The 19964-nt window shown below is 41.6% G+C and overlaps 1 protein-coding gene across 3 annotated transcripts in view; it reads left to right on the forward strand.

Moving 5' to 3' along the window:
• Positions 1–3909: 3909 nt before the first annotated feature.
• LOC106112416 (transcription initiation factor TFIID subunit 4-like) overlaps positions 3910–19964 on the forward strand; it is a 146401-nt gene continuing 130346 nt past the window's right edge. Inside the window, exons 1-2 of one of the 3 annotated variants that reach the window (XR_008749840.1) lie at positions 3910–5108; positions 8838–9010. Coding sequence is in view for 2 of the 3 variants with exons in the window: in XM_055819037.1 (XP_055675012.1) it covers positions 3968–5108; positions 8838–9010 (1314 nt within the window). In the remaining variant the exon portion in view is untranslated. The remainder of the gene's footprint in view (positions 5109–8837; positions 9011–19964) is intronic. The other 2 variants (XM_055819037.1, XM_055819036.1) reach the window with 2 other exon arrangements.

Raw genomic sequence — 19964 nt, forward strand, 5'->3', positions numbered from 1 at the left:
ATGGGGCTTTGCTTCCAGCCAACATTTTCCTAAGTTTTCCCTCATCTGCTTCTCAAAATTGTAGTTGAAGACTCCCATTTATAGAATTAGGGTTCCAAGGTTGTGTGGTGGAACAGGAAATATTAATGGACATTTCTTTCAGCTCAGAATGCGGTAGATGAACATTTCAGGAGAGAATTCAAGGGGGAAACTGTCAGTTTACTTAAAAACTTAAGAAGGAAAGAAAACTTAAGTTTACTTTTAAGTTTCTGAAAGAGAAAAGTTGTCCAGAATGAATGAATAAATAAAAAAGGGGAGAAAAGCTAGAACTAGAAAAATACACCTTTGAAAAACTTTCTAAGGGTTAAATTTGAACCTTGTTGATGCCAAATTTTCCCAAGCCTCTCCATTAAGTCCTGTCTAGATGAGTACAGACAAGTATTTACAATTATGATTAACTTCAAAACACAAGCTCCTAAATTTCTATAAGCCATATATAAAAAAGAAATTCCTTTGCAACTGACATACATGAAACTAAATTTAGACATATTTCTATAACAGTTGTTGATTACTGTAGCAATCTTTGTGCTCTCCAGTTGGTGGAATTTATAATTTCTAATTCATACTTAAAATCAGCAGTTGAAAAGATATTTTTATAGCATAAAGTTGATTTCAAATACATATGTGAAAAGTTCTGTAAATTCATCTTAAAAAGTTAGCTCAAAATCTTATAGGTACCCTTTTAATGTTAAATTTAAACCTAAGATGGTTAAATTGTATATTTGAAGGTACTGAAAGTATGTATTGGAAAGAAACCCATGTCACATAACTAGGAAAACAGTGCTTCTTTCTAAGTGCTTTCACTTCTTTAGAAGACAAAAAGATACTTGTCTATGTGAATTTATTACTCGTCGCAACTTAATATGGCAGTGGTACTTCTATCATGTAATGAGTTATTAATGAAGAACTTAGTCTGGATACAGGGCACAGTTTAACAGTGTTGATAATTGAACAGCAACTTAAGTTTTGTGGTGGATTTCCTTTCCCAGGCAATTTTAAAACCATGGTTGGAAGCTAACTTTCCTAGCAGGCACTATCTATTTCAAACAAAAAAATAATTCAGGAAAGATTGTATTTTAAGAGATCAGAGGAGATGATCACAGTGGTCTTTCAGATTTTTTTGAATTTTTATTATATTCATATTTAATTCTGGGAAGTAAAAGAGCAACAAATATGTTCAGAAATATGTTTTCTATGATGAAAAGCATGTAAATATTTGAAAAATATTTTTATAATAAAAGAATGAATACAAAAGTTCACAGAGATTCTATACTTCACTAAGTCTTGTTCCCTACATAAAAGTGTGAGCCCAGAGCCAGTTTCAGCAACGTTTATATACATCCTTATGTATGTCATCACTTCTTGACTTGAAAGGAGTCCAATGTAAATCAGTATACATCATGTTTTATTAAATTTCTATTATACTTCCTTATTCTGTGTTTATATATATAAAATGGCTCAATTAAGAAGAGGTGAGTGGGAAGAAATATGAATTCATGTTTTACAGATTACCCACCCACAAATGTACTTTAAAGACTAAAACTGTAATTAGAAGTAGGTAATTTTTTAAGTTTTGAAACCTGTCATATAGATCATAGCTTGCCATTTTGTCCTTCCACTGGGAAGATTACTTTTTATCTTCTAAAGTTACAAAGCAATAAAGTTTCCTCAAGGTGGTTTTTATGGATATACCCAGTTTAATGCCATAGTGTTAGATAAATGTATACTAAAACTTTTTTCATAGTTGGGACTAGTTACAGAAGCATATGTCTAACTTTCCATTCTTTTATAAAAACTGGAGATAGTGGTAAGCAAATGAAGTTCAGGATCAGGACAAGTAAGTGAAGGAAGCAGGAATCTTCTCTGATAAAATTAAGAAAATGTGGGATTCTTAACAAAGTAATATTGGATAGATTCTGGTATTTCTCCAAGTCAAATGAATATTCTTTATTTTTGTGCAATAGCAAATTGAGTCATACCCTGTTACATTTTAATTAAATTTCCTGGTAGAAACATTTGTTAAAAGCCCAGATTTAATTCAGCTGTAGCATGCCATAAAAGCAATACTCATTTGCTAAGCAAATTTGTGATGTATAGATCTCCTGCATATACTTAATACTGTTTTTCATAAGCACTACTGTGCTTTCACATGCACTTACTGCACCATCTCCTTTTTATACATCCTGACCACACCTTTGGGCCTTCATTATTTTTACTGGGCACTTTATTTAAGAAATATGCACTGGGTTAATTTCAGGAGACATTCAAACTTACCGTAATTAAACTGGTGCAACTCATTTTTAATGCATTTTAGAAGTGGTTTACTTTGATTCATCATAAACCTGCTCCTAAAGGTTATAAAGAGACACTCAGGAAAAACTGAATAAAAATGTAACCTACACTGAAAGGAAACTGATGGTAGCAAACCAATTAGCAGTTTAGTCTTATGACCAAGCAAGTCATACAATATATGACTTAACAGATTGAGGCTGGGGATGGAGAAGAGCTGCACATACAGGTGCGCAGTGAGCCCTTCGCTCATTTCCATCAGGGCACTGTGCAACTGAAGGTGGGTTATTCACTGATGCACCTTTTCTCGTTTTGTGGGAAATCCTGAAAAATTGCAGAATGAAGAATGAGTCACCATTTCAGGGCACAGAGCAGCAGCTCAAGTACATCCAAGTTGCAGACATCCGCGCTATTGCAGGCCAGCAGAGAGAGATAATGGAATCCAAGCTGCTTTCTGCTGGCAGCATCACAAATCCACAGTGGTTATCACTTGTGTGCAAGAACAGATGCGATGAACTGTGGGCAACGGTTATTCTTAGGGGGAAAATTATTTATTTTGAATGTCCCATCAAAGAAACTGCCCTGTCATTAGTCAAGGAAACGATGATTTAGGACCACTGTCTTCCCCTGAAGTGTTATTTCTGAATGCATGAGGCAAGCATCAATGGGAAAAGGGCATACAGGACTGCAACGGTGAAGGCGTTAGTAACAAAAGTAACTACTATGAATTTCCTGTGGGGATGCTGAGGGAATACAGTACGCCAGAGCAGCTGCTGCCATGATGCAAAGAATCTTGGCTTTGGTTTACAAGTCTTCTGTTAACAGCATCCGCGTTAGGAAAGTGTATTACTGCAACCGTTCTTGTCTAGGTAAAGCTTTGGATGAAAATATCCAAAACTAAAGTAGACACAGCAGTGCAAACGTGAGTGCGGGTACTCTGTGCACATCTTAGGATTTCAAACAGCTTCAGCAGCGCTTCAAGTTCCCTCCTTTGAAGGCGTTAGTGCCTAGGGCCGCTGAGCCCCTGCCGGTGCTTTCGGCTCTCCCTGGGCGTGAAGAAATTTGCGCCGTTGCAGGCACCCTGACAGGGTACGAGCGAAGGCGCAGTTACGGCCGCTTCGCTACCAAACGATAACGTGTCGGCGTGACACTCAGCTCGCAGCCGGCAAGCTCACACCCCTCCGCACCAGGGCCGCAGACCTGCGTGCCTCCAAACCCCGCCAGCAGTCCCCGCGGACACGGCCCTACGGCCGCTGCGCTCCCCGCCTGGCACCGCTGAGGCGCCCGCCTGGGCACACCGCCGCCCCTCGGCTTCCCGGCCTCCCGCTAACGCCCACGGGCCCTCGTCCTCGGGCAGCCGGCCCCCGCCCGGGCCGCTCAGGCCGCCGGGACGTTCCCGGGCCCCGCAGCCGCGCTGCAGGTCTCAGCGGGCCCCCACAGACACGGCGGGGCCGGGCGCGGCGCCCAGGCCGGGCACAGCGGCGGGGCCCGCCAGCACGCAGCGACAGCAGCCCGCGGCGCGCCCCGCCCCCGCCCCGCTGGCGGGGCAGGAGGAAGCCGGCCCCTCCCAGAATGCCCCGCGCGCGGCAGAGGCCGGCGCGCTTGCGCGCTGCGCGCCCGGCTCCCAGCTCAGCGCAAGATGGCGGCGGGCGCCACGGACCCCCTGGAAGAGATGCTGCTCTTCTCCGAGGAGGTGGACGAGAAGGCGGTCAGCGACCTGGTGGGCTCCTTGGAATCGCAGCTGGCCGGCGGCCGGGGCTCCGCCGAGGCGCCCCAGCCCAGGACCTCCGCCCCGTCCCAGCAGCAGCAGCCGCAGCAGCAGCAGCAGCACCAGGGGAGCCTAGCGGGGGGCAGCAGCCCCGTCCGGCAGCAGCAAGGGCATCCCGCGCCTGCTCCCGCGCCTGGGGCAGAGGAGGCGGCGGGGTGTCCCGGAGCCGCGGAGAGCCGAGCCCCTGCTCAGGGGCCGCTCCCGTCCCCGTCCTCCCCGGCGGCGGCAGCGGCGGCGGCAGCGGCGGCGGCGGCAGGGAGGGGAGTGAGTGTAAACAGTAGTAGTGTGCAGCAATCACATGGAGCGGCTCTCCTCAGCGGCGGCGGCGGCGGCAGCAGCCCCGGCGCGCCCGCCGCCCCTGCCCCGCCGCAGCCTGCCGCCCCCCCGCCCGCCGGCGCCCCTGCCCAGCCTGTCAACAACCATGTGGCCGCCGGCGCCGTCGCCCAGGACGCGGGGAGCCCCAGCCCCGGTGGCAGCCCGCCCGCCGCCGCCGGCCCTCCGCCGCAGCGCGCCGCGGGGGGAAACGGGACCCCGGCGGGGGGCGGGGGGCCGGCGGGAGCGGCGGAGGGCGCCACCGCCGCGACCGCGCCGCTCCCCGGCGAGGCGGCGCCCAACGGGGAGGGCGCCGGGGGCCGGCCGGCGGCAGTCCCACCAGTCAGCAGCCACGGCAGAGCCGACGCCGCCACAGCACAGACCAAGCCCGCGCACGGCCCGCTCCCCGCAGTAAACGCACTCAGTAACTCCGCCAGCCCCGCGCCAGCCGCCCCACCGGGACCGGGCTCGGTCGCCAACTGCGCCCCGCCGCCCCCCGCCGCCCCCGGCGCCGCGCCCAAGCCGGTGGCCAGCGGCTCCAAGGCGGGCGCTGCCCTCCCCGTCGCCCCCGCGGCACCCCAGGCCCTGTCGCCCAGGCCGGCGCTGGGCGCTGCCCCCCGGATCGTGGCGCCCCAGCTGATCGTCAGGCCGCCTCAGCAGACCACCATCCAGCTGCCCCCCGGCTTCACTATCCCGCCCGGTAAGTGGAATCGCCTCAGCCGCGGGCGCGCCGCTCTTCCTAACCTTCCCCCCCCCACCCCCCTTTCGGTTGTGGGGTCTTTTCCCCAAAGTTGCTGTCTTCTCGCTGTTCGACGTGCTGGAAACAAAAGAAGAGCCACCTGTCTGCGGGCGACGTGTGACAAACGGGGCCGTCGCTGGTGGGGCTGGGGCCGGGGGCTGCCTGCCTGCCTGCCTGGCTGGGGGGGGGCGGCGGCAGCAGCCCTGTGCCGGGCGGGCACCCGGGGTGCTGGGCAGCCGTAACTGCGGGTGTGTGTCGAGGGGCTCCGTTTTCTGCTTTACTCGTGGTAGGCTTGAGAAGTTTCCCTTCAAAGAGCGTCCTCTGCCCTGAGTCAGGTGGCAAGATACAGGCTAACTTGTGTAATTTAACCTAAAATTTTTAACTTCAGCAAGCGTGATGCTGGCATTCTGCTGCGTCTTTACATCACCAGACTTTATTTCCAGTAGCCCTTATGCCCTGTTTGTTCTCCCCTTAGTTTCTTAACTTTCTTCACCAAAAATGTAAGTTCGGCAGTTTGCTAACTAACCAACATCACACTCCTTCATCCTAGAGATTCCTGCTTTAACCGTGCATCGTTTCATCTGAAACTTTCAAGGGTTCTGTGGTCCCCTACTTAGATTTTAATGCTGCAAAAAGTTGGCAACTTTTGTGCCTTCTTGATTTAGGAGGTGATTGAACCTTTGAACTCATTTTTTACTGTTGGTATCAATAGCGCGATAATATGTGGAGCTGTTGATGTAGTACAAAATAACTTCTTCCACTAGGTTTCTTAAAATATTTGATATTAATTAGCTAAGTGGAGCAAAAATGTGATGGCGTAGAAGCTTGCTTCTAAGTGAACTTTTAGTATAGTGGTGTATTTGGCCATGGTTTATGAAAGCCCTGCTCCAGATTCTAATGCTCCAGACCTATAAAACTCAGTGAAGCCACTGACCTAAGACCTAACTAACTTGAAACAGGTAAGAGGTTGCTATTCAGGCTATATTAGTGCCTTTAGCCTTTGATTTCCTTTTGTTAATCTGTTTGATAATTACTATACACATATGATAAACTGTATCATGACTTTGCATACAGTTTCTGATGTTTCTTGTGTCAATACTTTCTTCTGTTACTTAATTTTCAAGTAGAAGATGGAAAGTAGAGCCTTTGAAAGAAATCTGGTCCAAGGTTTAGAAAATGTTACGGAAGTTATACTGTGGAAGGTTATCATTTGAACTTGATTTTATTACAAGGTACTTTGAAATCCATTAAATTTGCGTAAACATGAAGACAGTATGTTCTAAAATGAAGTTATTCAGAAAATACAATGCTATTTTTGAGTTTTTACTCTTTAAAGTGGTGGATCATTTATAATTAATTTTGAAACTCCTATATTGTAAACTGCTGTCTAAAGCAGAAATGTATAATATTTTTTTGAGAATAAGTTATTTTAGCATCTAATACTCATAAGCTGTATATTTCATTTTTACATGACTGACAGTAAGGAAAAATTAATCTCATACTTTAACCAGATTCTAATTTGTACATATTGCTCAGTAAAATAAATCTGAAGTCCTCCAAACTGAATTAAGACGTAACATTAATACATTAACATATATGCATCTATAGTAGTAATTACGTCTGCAACTCTTATGGAAACTGTGGCATGTGTGTAATTAATTTGTCCTTCCCATGCAATTTTTTTATTCAGTTAGTTTTAGAAAACTGGAAGATAAGTTAACACACCTGTGAATCTGTGCAAATAGCACGTGGATTTTTTTTTAATGCGTAGTAGGCATTATCCTATGAGGATTTTCATATAAGGTTCACAGCATAATCAGAGAAGTGTTACCTGTTTGGCCAGGTGTTAGCAACGTGCTAATATTTGTATGTCAAATTGATTTAGGAATGGCATATACCAAATATATCATTGGCTTACAGAATTTTCTGCAAATATGAACGCCAAGGTGTGGTGCTTAAATGGGTAATGGACCACAAAAGTTATCTTTTGGAAGAGTTTTTATGGGTTTGTTTCAACTTTTATTTTAAAAATTACTCTCTGGGCTTTGAGAGAGTTACAATCATGGTTTTTGTATGTGGTCCTTGCTGTAGCGCTCTGCTTTTCACCTTAAAGCTCGATTTCCACAAATCTTTAGTTTGAACTGGCAGAACTTTGCCTTCTATTTGTGCTTTCAGCAGTGAGGGTTGGCTGGGGCACCTAAAGCTACTTGTATGAGGGCTTTTAGTGGTGCTGCAGTTCACTCATGTTCATCCCAGGGCTGGGGTTTGTATTTCTGACTGAAAGGAAGAGTTTCTTGGTGTAGGGTCCTTCTGAAATTTGTTACTTGCTTGATGTAATAGCATTCAAATGACTTTATCCTCTTTACGGTATGCTGCAAACCGTGCCACTTTACTGAGATGGGTTTTTTCTTGGAAGGTAATAATTAAAAGTGAATGTACGCTTTTACCTTCGTAATTTTCCCATGAAAAATTAAAAAATATATATGAAGCAATTTGCACATAGAGATAAATTGTACAAACAATGTCTAGTGACCCTGTTATCAATAGAATAAAAGTGACTTCATAGATTCTTATTTTTTTGTTCTCTCGTAGTTGCAGGCAAGATGTTTTTCTGTTTATAGACCCATCGTATCCTGTCTAGGTTAAATTATTAAAATGTATTCTGGAACTAACTTGGAAATGCTTTTTAAATAATTTGGCTGGGAAACTGCTGCTCGGTTCTGAGTAAACTAGAGGAAGTGCATAACGTGCTTTGCAGTGATCTTGAGTAAGTATGATGCTCCAGGTGATCCAGGGACCAACTTAGCCATTGTTTCCCCTTTTCTGACCTGCTGACTGTGGAAAACTTATTGCAAAACTTGATGGCATGGGCTGTGTTGTGTAGAAGAGCTCTATTTGTGATAACACATTACTAGAAAATAATCTGAAAAAATTACCATTTACTTCCAGGAAGCGTTAGAAAACATTTACAAAGTATTCTGTTAATTTTAAAACATGTCCTTTGGTGTTTTTCTGAAGCATCTGCACTCGTATCATTTTGTGCTGAGGAGTGGTTGACTTGATTCTCTGGGTTTGGCGATGTTTGTTCTTGATGTCTAAGCCACAGGAAGCGCTTCCCAATATGGTGATGATGGGTACCAAATAAATTAATCCGTTAAGGCTCAATGAGTAGCTAAATCTCAACTACTGTATACTCAGAAATGTGTCTGGCCTAATGTTTGCATGTACACATCCCCTAAAGCTGTTGTTTTAGTAAAGCTCTAATGCCATTGTCCCTGCTATGTTCATACTGAATTCTGTTCTCAGCTACTGGATTGTCACTACAGTTTCCTTTTAGTGAATAATTTCTTTCTGATTTTATTCTGCTGACCGTAGCTGGGACGTTGAAAGTCACTGTATGCCTATACACTCAAATGACTTTTTTTTTTTTTTTCATCACTGTTATCCATAAACTGCAGTTATTTGGATTCCAAACTGAATTGGCTATTAGTTTTTGTCTGTTACTAGGGCCTCCTTTTCTTCTTCAAAATAAAAGAAAAATTATGTTACACCAGAATAAAAAGGAAAAGATAACAATATAAAGAAAAATATACAGTGCTATACATTGATTTTATTCTGTAGTTAGTTCTTTAGATATTGTTGTTCATGTCATTCTTTATTGTATAGTTACTGTTACTTTGTTCTCATTAGGTATGGTTTTGGTGCGCACAGATGCTGGACAGCTTGTGATGGTGCCTCAGCAGGCTCTAGCCCAGGCTCAAATGCAGGCTCAAGTACAAACGCAGGGACAGGCTCCTGCCAGCATTTCACCTAGACTTTCTGTGCCCACAACTGGCCCCGTTTTTCGCCTATCAACAACTCAGGTATGTCTGGCTTGATTTCACTTCTTTACTTTTGTGTATTACATTTTCCTCTGTCTCACGTGTTATTTGCTCCTATGTTTTTGCAGATGTGCTTTCCTCCCCTTTTTCGTTGTGGGAATAGGAACTTGTTACTCAAGTACAGTTCGTTTTCTGAGGCCTAGGAATTTTTTTTTGTATTTCAGAGAAAATCTACTTTATAGAGTCACTCAAGACTCTGTTGAGACTATGGGACCATTGGAGGCTAGAAGGCTTAGTCTTAGCCAGAACTTAGTTTGGACTGTATACCACTGGTTCAGTAAGTGCCCCTTGTTCCTCTGAATCAGAAGCATTGTGATATCCCAGCATGCTGAATGGATGCCCGGGATAGCTAGATTTCACTAGAAATTAGAAAAGAAAAAGCCAAGCATGTGCAATACAAGGATTTGTAATAAGTAACTTTTCTAATATTTTATTTAAAAAAAAGGTTTGATTCACCTGTGGGTGTGATCTGCCTACACTGAAGTTTTCTCTGTATCATGACTACATTTCCTTTTTCATATGGATTGACAGGATAGCTTGCTTTCCTACCCCAGACTCTTCAGTGGAGTGTGTGTATTTCAACTCCACTAATTAATTTTCAAAGGTGAAGTTTATTGGTTTTATATTGGTTTACAATTTTTAGGGAGGCAGTTGAGCTTTGGACATTTTGGGCTAGAGCGGAGCTATCTTAGTAAAATGTAGAGGCAGATATCTTTGGGTGTCAGGACAGGGCAGCTGTGCCATAATAATAATAGAACTACCTTAAACTCTGCTAATCTAAGGTCTGTGTTTGCAGAAGTGATAAGTAATTTTGTGTGGAAAGAGATGATTGTTGTATAGGTTGCTTGAAATAACTTAAACATTTATTTCTTGATGTTTAACATTTGATTGCTGTCCCCTGATACGCTTTGTGCATTACACCATACCTACAGTCTAAAAGATTATTAAATTTCATTCAAAAACTGAAAACAATGATAAACTCTTCTGAAGAGAAGGAAGCCAGAGTAAAATTGGAGAATCAAATTAATAGCATGAGACAATCTAAACCCCATAGTAGCCAACTAGATTACAAGTTTTAGGAATGAGTGTCACTAGGAAGATTGTAGCTCAGTGGAATGTATCTCAGGAAAGATATAAATAAAAGCCTGGAAACACCTGAAAAACTTTATGCTCTCAGAAGAGAGGTAAGTGCAGTATTGAATGGAATTTGTAAAAGAGCTCTTCACAGAAAAGGCAGCCGTTTAATGTTTAAATTTGTGCTATCTGGAAGGGTAAGAAGACTTGTAGAAGCCTTCAAAGATAAATATGTATTGCAGGAAAAATAAACACAGAGATAAGCCTGTGTTAGTTTTGAGATTTTTTATTTTTTTTTTTAACTAGTTTGATGACAACAAAAATCCATTCTTTTGAGTTTGTATATATGTTTTTGGTTATTTGGGGCTTTCTTTGTAAGTACAGTCAGTTCTTTAGTAGTGACTACAAGGGACTGCACAGCACACATTCTAGCAATGTATCCTAAGACAAGTGCGTAGTGTAAATGTAAAACAGAAATTGTGGGGTGGGACTGTACCAAGAACATGATCTCAGTCTGTTAAAATGAGTTAGTTTTAGCTGTTTCTGTTTCATACTGTTTTCGTGTAATTTTAATTGCTGTGGCCAGCATACAGAGTTAAAATTCAGACTGGAAATATTCATAACAAATTAAATATTAAAAAATTGTCTGTAGTTGGAAAACGTTTGAGGAAATACAACTTTATTGTCCAGAGAACCTTTGGAAGCATACAGAAATGTAGACCAACTGCTTGGCCGTGTGTTCAGTCTGTATTAGAAGACTGAAGTTTGGATCCCAGAGTCAGCCTTAAGATGTGTGCACAGCAAATGTTGGGAGTTGATCATGTTAGCCTCAGGCAGCTGTTCTCTAGTTATATGAAGCAGCTAAGGTTGCAGAAGGAGTATAATCTGACTTGTTGGATTTATATAACAATAAAGTTGTGAGGATACTGCATGTTCTTATGTTGGTAGAGATATATAAATCCTGAAGGAGCTCAGGTGCTAGAAAGATGTAGTTGTTTTTGTGCAGAGTTCTGCCCAGATAAATGCTATACTGTATTACAGATACTCCTTTACACTTGTCAGTGCTAATAAGCTGATTGAGACTAGAGAAAACCAGCAAGACCTTATGAATGATAAATGTCTTACAGGATGCAAAAGTGTGATTATTTTAGCGTAGCATGATTAGAATCATGGTATTGTAGCTTGTCAGGATTCATCTCCTTTGACAGACCTTTGTGGTAGCTACTCAAACTGTACTGCATCGTTTCTTTATTTGTTGTAATTAACAAGGATAAGAAATAATTAATACTGTCCTTGGGAAACTTGCAGGGTCATGGAATTTCAATGTATGTGATCTGCAGACTCTTCTTTCATTTTGATAGTGCTTATGTTCTAGATATGTTTGACCTTAAAGTGTTCTTTAAAAATGGTGGTTGACAGCCTTTTAAAACCAGATTGTAAAAGTTTAAATTTGAAAGATGTAGAATATCAGAACTATATACTAGACCTTTATTGTATTAGGTGGATGGTTTATAACCAAAGACTATTCATTGGTTTTCTGGAGGAAGTGTCCAATGGTGAATATTATGCTAAGGTTTTAGAAGTGTCAGTTACTTGTTTGAGTAGTTGTTATGATTAATCAAGAAAAGGGATTGAGTTCTAAAATACAGGAAATTGTGTGTATTGAAAAATAATTTCATCATTGAGTTTGTAATTAAGCTTTTTTTTCTTTCAGAATCAAATCCTGATGTCAGCTAAATTCTGGGAATTCAAATTTTCAGTAGAATTTTAAAATGTATGGAAAATATTGTCTTATATTTTTATGTCTATAAAGTATAATATTCAGGAGTCCTAGTCTCCACTGTGATTGAAACACAGAAAAATTGTGTGTGCTGTTAGCTCAACCCAGACAGAATATAAACATCAATTGCTTGAGTCCTGCAATATATTTTGCAAGATTGATGAACATTGCAGGCTACATGGTTTCAACCTCTAGATCATCAAACACCTATCTCTCAAATACGTTAGTGGATGATTGTTATTTTGCTATGCAGAGCTCAGATTTATAATTATGTTTTTATTCAGTTATTTTAAGATAGCTTTATTTGGCTTAAAATGCAGGGTGCTTTAAATGCGTAGAATTTAGTGACGTATTTTAGTTGCTGAGTTTGTGTTTTACTGTACTTCTCCCTATGTAGAAAGTCTATGCAGATAGAAATTCGCAGTCTGCTGCAAGTATTCTAGGAAATAGTGTCTTATTATGAAGAACATGCCAGAAGAAGGAATAGCTTTCATGCTTCATAGGTATTATGGTTGCTTTTCTTCAGGTTGTCCTAATTTGTAGCCAGTGACATGTATCACAAGTTACTCAGCTAAGTGATTGTTTTCAGTGTTAATTTGTATATGCACTTGAAGTAATTATGTGTTAAGAAATTGTGTTATGAGCTACATAGTTTTAAAACACAAGTTATTAAACAAGCCCAAAAAAATTGCAAAAGCTGGCAGTTACTTTTGGCAGCTCCTTAGGAAGTGTTGAGAATGGTAACTGGAGAATATAAAATTAATGATTAATTACTTTTTTAAAAATTACAAGAAAGATTGTCTGAAAAATTACCACAAAATTATCTAAATTTGAAAGCGCTTTGAATCTCTCTCCTCAACAGCTAATTCCTCCTCCACTCTCAAAAAAAGGACGGGGAACGTAAGGCAATGTTTTAAATGTTCTTAAATGAGACTGTTGACCAATGCATACAGAGCTGTCTAGATTCTAAACTACTTCTGCAGCCCAGTGATACAAGATTTTCTTCCCATATCCCAGGGCCATCATTCGCTAGATCTTTTCCCAGCTGTTTGGGAGGAATACAAGTAAGATTTCTCATTAATATTTCTCTAGCTTCAGCAACGGGGCTTGTATCCAGGACAGTATGTGAGGAAGGAAGCCACCTTCTCAGGAACAATGGGACCTACTGAAATAGAGAAAGGGTAGCCTGCTTTCCCGTAGGATTTGGTATGTGGGCTTAGGAGAATGCTTTCCTTAAAGTCAGTGACTTTATCTGTACATATTGCATTGCAGAAGGTTCGGAAGTCAAATATCAGCATAGTATTATTTACCTTTGTAGGGAATTGATAGAGCCATCCCTCTTCCTTTCCCAAGTTTAAAAAAAGATATATTTTGATTGCAGTGCCAAACACAAATGTTCAGAAAGATTAAGATACATAACTTCCCGTTCATCCTACATTAATCTCTTCCGTACATGTGCAGTGAATTACAGTCTTTGCATGATAAATGCACAGAGATAAAAGCTTCAGCTGGGCAATCAAGGCACACAATTGATGTTGCACAGCGGACTTTAAATCTGGTGTTTCTTACATTTTGAGTGCTTGGCTTTGCTCTTTAAGTTATTGTTTGACTTCTGTTGTTTGTAATACCTTCATCTGATTTTTTGCAGCTTTTAGGAGTAGAGGATGTAAGCAAACGTAGTACAGCTTTGGGGACAATTTTGTGTTGGGTTCTTGGAAGAAGACAGGCAAATCCATTTTGAAAGGAAGACTTCTTGACTTGTAGGTGGGGTAGTCTTTGATTAGACATTTAGTTATGCTTCTCTCAATTGCTGCCGTGTAAAACATGAATATAATCTGCTTGTTTCAGTTCCTAGAGGAATTCTGAAAAACTGGCTGTTCAGGATAAGCAAGTACCTTGTGGGAAGGGTCTCAATTCTGACCAGATTAATGCCAAGCTCAAAGGCTCTGGAGCATGGGTGTGTGTCCCAAAAGGATGTATGTTGTCTGAAGCACAGAGTCAAAAGTAGTGGAATGGATTCAGTCAGAAGAATCAGAATCTGAAAGTAACAGAATAGTACAGAGAAAGCAGTAATTAAGAGAAGTACCTGTAATAGGAAGATGTACTTGCTGTTTTACTGGTCTTTCACATTTACAGTCTTTCTGGTTTCTTTAATATATTCAAGAAAAACGTGAATAGATACACTTATACCGTATAATAGTTTTAGTTTAGGTCCAACTGTAAAATCGTGTAGGATTGTAATGGGAGGGGTATTAACTACAGCTAACTACACTCTTTTTTTTTAAGGGAAAAATTATTGCAAAATATTCAGGTATATAAAACCAACACATTTTTCATGTTATATACATTCATCTTATCAGTGCAGCTGCAAGAGGCTTGCCTTTTTAAAATTGGTATGTCATGTTTTACATGAAAGTACTCAGTCTTTGATGAGTATTATATCATAATAATGTTTTGATACATTAAGAAGTATGTACTGTGAGTACTTTTTCAGTGATAACATGCTTGTTTGAAAAAACATTTAATGAAATAAAATATTTGGATGCTTAAGGCAAACATTGGTTTGAGTTAACTGCATAATTTTAATTGAACAATTGTCTCTATTGTTGTAGTTTCCTTTTAGATTTTGATAGACATTGATTTTAGCTGAATATTAAAAAATTATTAATGTTGCCGAAATTTTGTCTGCTATAGGATCTCAGTTAAGGTACAGGATTTTTAGGAGACAAGCTATAATTTGATGGAACTTTGGTTGATCTTAGAAAAATTTTGATCTGGATTCTTGTATTACAAGCAGGTGAAATAAGCGTGGGTTTACTTGCATGACTGTATTCTTCAGAGATAATCAGTAAATTCAGAAGTCTTTTAAAACATTATTTAGGTTGCATTACATTTTTGCCTCTCTTGTTTTGAAGTTTTTACTTGTGAAATTATGAAAAATAGGTAGGTGCTGCCATCTAGTTTTTCTTTGCTGCGTTTCTTTTGTTTAACTACATTTTTCATTTGTACAGTTTATGGCTTTTCATGCTTTTGATGCAGATATTGTTTGGTGGTTTTCATTATCTTGATAACCAGTTGGTTTACATACATAACCAACCACTCCCCCACCCCCAGAAAAGTTACTTATTTAAGTTTTGAAAAAAGTAGAACTATTTTATGTTGGTTACAAAACTGAAGTGCTGCTGTACACCAAGCAGATAAAGTGAATATCATTAGCCTGGCCCATAATTTTCTATTACAGAATATCTGTTACTGGAACTCACAAATCAGGTGAAATAGTGTAAATTGGAATTTTCATGAGAATGCTGCAGGAAATAGATTTGGTCTAAGAGTTTGCTAATGTTTTTGTTTCAAGTTTGATTCAAAATATGTTTTCCAGTATGAAGTTGCTTTGTATATTATTAGTGATCAGAAAAAGTAAAGTTACGTGTAAAGTTTGATGCTTTAGTCCAGATATTTAGGCACATAAGTGGGCTACTTAACAGTTCTTCTGCTACAAGTATGATTACCTGTCACTTGATTTTTGTTTTCATTGCCTAAATTGTCCATTCAATATATCAATAATATATATTGTTAAGAAAATGACAATTCTAGCTTTGTTTTTTCTTGCTTTAGGCATTTTTCTAACTTCTGTGCTTCAGAATTTCAAGTTCATGATACAAATTTTACTGATTTGTTTTTTGTGTTTTCATACTCACTTTCTATTGTTTCACTTTACCATCCTTTTTTAAAACGAAAAAAAAAAAGTCTTGAACTTGCGAAAAGTGCTGAATCACCTGCTCTGGAAGTGGCTATATTTTTGCTGTGAAATATGCTCAATGCAAGCAACAACAGCTTAGTCTTTGCTATCACATGTGATGTGGGGAGCAGTTCTAAACTTGGCTGACGTTTCACAGGCTCCTGCTCTTGCTAAAGCAAATCTTTCAAATCTGAGATGGTTCTGATACTATGCTGTGTCTGTATTTTCAGCAGTGTTTATGTTATCTTTTGGTAATTTTTTCCTCATTGATTGATCTCTTTCTTTTTTTCTGTCTCTTTCACACCCTTTCTGCTGTTCTGACAAATGCTCGTTTTACTTTTTGCTGAAGTTTTATGCAAATTGATAAATCTTTGTTGCTGCCTGAGGTTTGTTACCATTATTATCAAATAAGCTATTCTGTACTATTTCTTTTTTATAGACATTTTTTGGGCTTCTTGTACAATGTTTTGGAGAATACATTTGTGTTAGTAGGGCAGGTAGGCTGGAAGACCAGAGAAAGTAAAAAATTTATGGTCTCAACTGCGCTTTAACCACAAAATCACTTTCCTTCATGGCGAGTGAAACTTTTCTGTATAAGCAGATAAGTCCTCACTACGTACAAATTCTACTGCTTACATTTTCATAGCATTAACACATCTTTCAAAACTTCTTAGAAAACACTCAAATCATTAGTAAGGCTGTGAAATTAAATGTGCAAAGATTAGGAAATGCTGTAAAGAAGGTTCCTGAGCAATGTAATAGTGACTCCCATGTGCATATGCATTATGTTGCATGACCACATACTGCTGTTATTTTTAATTTCTACAGTGTGTAGGCTGGACAGTCTTAATTAATTAATGAAGAATTATGTAATATTTTTTCTCCACTGTTCAGTGGGTTGCTTCAGGCTTATCTGCTGCATACTATCGAAGCCCCCCTCTGAAGTGGGAATTAATAACCAAGCAGGGTTTTTTGTGAAGCTTATCCCTGTAACAACTTTCTCAATAATGCAGTTAAGGGGATTATTAGCTTCTTTTTATAAGTAGAAAACAGAGCTTAATTGTCTCTATTTTAAGTATTAAATTAAAAATACAGGTTAATTTTTTGTGTTCAGTTTGACTTCCTTGTCTTCAGTTGCAGCCATAACCACTCCTCGTCACAAACTCCACATTTCAAGTTGGGCACTTGAAATATATGGCATAAGAATAGTTATTAGATTATCTGTATTTGCATGCAGCACAAGCACTGAGCAATTGAGGCGAGGGTAGAATCTAATTTGTAGTGCCAGAATTCAGCTGCTTCTTATCCACCAGGTTCTTTGGATGAATTCTAGTGATTATAGATGGACCAGCCACTTACAGAATGAGAAAGTACTTTGATAATGGATTATATGGATATTTGCTTACACCAACAGGATGCTGACCCTTCAGAGGTAGGGGTTTGGGACTTAGAACCCCAGATTACTCAAGGTCTCTTTGGTGGTCCCAGGCTCCTCTGCCTGTCTTGTCTAATTGCTCCCAGTTCTGTCCTGTGTCTTCCTTGCCTGTTTTTCTCCTAGTTCGTGAACCCAAAAGGGGCATCACAAATGTGAGGAACACAGCAGCACCTCCCAGCTTTTTGGGTTCTGCTGCTTGACTCCAGTGATGCTGTGGTGTCTCAGAGCTGTGCTGGCAATGAAGGTTCTGCCTCTGCCGGCTGACATGTTAGAGGTTCTGCCTCCGGTCGTTTTCTGCAATTGTGCGCAAATGTCAAGTTTTTAAAAGGTTAGTACTTAGGCTCAATTTGGCTGTATTTTTACCAGAGTGAAAAAGTGAAATCACCGACATACAAATTACTCTGCATCTGACGTTTAACTGCATGTTCCAGACAAACTATAACCAAAAGAACTGAGAGGCAGTCAATAAGTATATGAAGTTTTTCCATGAACTCTTCAGAAGTTTCACAGAATTTTAAGTATCAGAGAACAGAGTTTGGTAATGGGGAGTGTTATGGTACCTTCACAGTAGGGAGGGCTACAGCTGTGCGTATAAGAAAGGTTGTATAAATTAGGTGTTCTAAAATGATGTGGTGGGCTGAGCCTGGTGGGGGCCAGGTGCCCACCAAAGTGGCTCTGTCACCCCCCTCTTCATCCAGACAGGGGAGAGAAGATGCAAGGAGAGGCGAAAGGCTGGTGGGTCGAGCCAAGGGCAGGGAGATCACTCGCCACACAGCGGCACGGGCAGAACGGACTCGACTCGGGGAGATCAGCTGAATTTGTTACCAATCAAACGGGATCAGGGTAACGAGAACTAACCCGAGTGTTAAGAACAGCTTCCCCCCTCCCCTCCCCCCTCCCCAGGCTCAGCTTGGCTCCCGATGTCTCTCCCTCCTCCCCGCAGCGGGGCAGGGGGACGGGGAATGGGGCTGGGGTCAGTCCCGCACACGCTGTCGCTGCCGCTCCTGCCCCTCACACGCTGCCCCTGCCCCGGCCTGGGGTCCCAGGGGCTGCGGGTGGGGGTCTGCTCCCCGTTACCCCCCGGGGCTGGGGGCACAGCCTGCCTCGCCGGGGGCTTCCCCACGGGCTCCGGCGCCTGGAGCCCCCCCGGCCCCCTCCTGCCCTGGCCTGGGGGGCTGCAGGGCTGTTGCTCTCCCACGGGCTCCCTCCCCTCTCCCCCTGCAGCTGCTCTTGCGCAGGAACTTTCCCCCTTTTGAAACCCGTTATCCCAGAGGCGCTGCCAGCGTCGCTGCCGGGCTCGGCCTTGGCCAGCAGCGGGTCCGGCTGGGAGCCGGCTGGCATCGGCTCCATCGGGCACGGGGGAAGCTGCTGGCACCTTCCCACAGAAGCCACCCTGTGCCCCCGCGAACACAGTCCTCCACACAAACCCAATATAGATAAGCTACCAGGTTTGACCTTTAGCCTTAAGCTCCTTCCAGTGTCTGTGATCCCACCTTGGTTTTCTCTTCATTAAATTGTCTTGTATTGTTTGAGGCATCAGGGCACCTTAGGGTGGCCTGTTTTGTTCATAAGAAGTCTTCTGGATTAATGTTTAGAATTTAGTTTGATTTCGGATATTGCAAATTGAAATCTAAACTTAAAGGTCATATTCTGCTGAAATTGAGTTTTGCATAGTACCTAGTGAAGCAATGTATGGGAAGACACAAAGAGGTGTCATGATGTGTATTGTGATAACTTGCCCCTGCTTTTGTGTTAATGTTTGTTAAGATGCTGTTGGAGGATTTTCTTTCTTCCTTTTGTGGTTGATAGTGGCCAAGTTTGTTGACAGGACTGATCATGAAATGTATATGCAATATACTTGTCAAAATAAGCTCTCTGGCTTTGTAGTGCAGGGACTGTGTTGCTGGCACCCTATGGTACAAAATACAAGTATACCACAGACCTGTTTGCGAGGATTTACATACATCAGTGGCTATTTAAATTGTCTTGATTTTATGAAGCTGGAATGCACTATGCAGTACCCAAAATTGGTCTAGGCCTGCCTTGGCAGTGAAAAATAATCTTTGGTGTATTTTCTTGATATTCAAACAGCCTGCTTTTTCAAATGCAGCCTTGCATATTCCTTCAAATATAGAGGCGGCTTGTTAGTGCAAGACAGGCACAAGTGCAATTTGCTCCCATTCTTGCCTCAAGCTTTGCCTCTCTATTCGTGTGTCCAGAGCTCTGGGGAGAAGGTCTACATAGGAAAGTGAAGATGAAGTTATTTAGAGACTGAATTTACAGGGGACAGAGTAATTCCACACTGTTTTCTTCCATGAACAATTCTAATGTGTGCTTCCTGCCTTTGTGGAAGTGGCTTCTTGCACCCTGAAACTGGGATCGGCTGCCTTATCTGCATCACTTGTGCAGGCAGAAGGAAGCTTGGGACATCCCTTGTCTAAGCTGGCCAGACGTGAGCCAGATTAGTTTTGAAATCCTTCTTTCCAAAGTAGCACTGTGTTGTGCTCCTCTGACAGTTTCTGATCTCTCTGTGTGGACAGAGCCAGCCCAAGTCTGTATGCAACAGGCTACTGTAAGCATTCTCCAGTGTCCCACGGCGGTTGGTGGTGGGTTATATACTGCATTCATGTTCTAGTTTCCTGCCTGCTAATGTCTGAGTACAGGAAAAAAGCCTCTTAAACATTACTTTCATGTATTTAGGATATGTAAAAACATGTGATGTGTTTAATCAAAAATAATACAGTTACATTTGAAAATGTATTCTTTTCTAAGCCTTTCTTGGTAGTTTTGGAGTTTAATAGCATACCAAACCTTAGCAGTTTTTCTTTGAAGAACATCATACATTGTTTTAGATTGTTCCAGTAGGAACTTGACACATTGGGTTAAATTATTTTTTTTTATATTGTTG

Source organism: Falco peregrinus, chromosome 14, assembly GCF_023634155.1.
Source record: "Falco peregrinus isolate bFalPer1 chromosome 14, bFalPer1.pri, whole genome shotgun sequence".
Taxonomy (NCBI): Eukaryota; Metazoa; Chordata; class Aves; order Falconiformes; family Falconidae; genus Falco; species Falco peregrinus.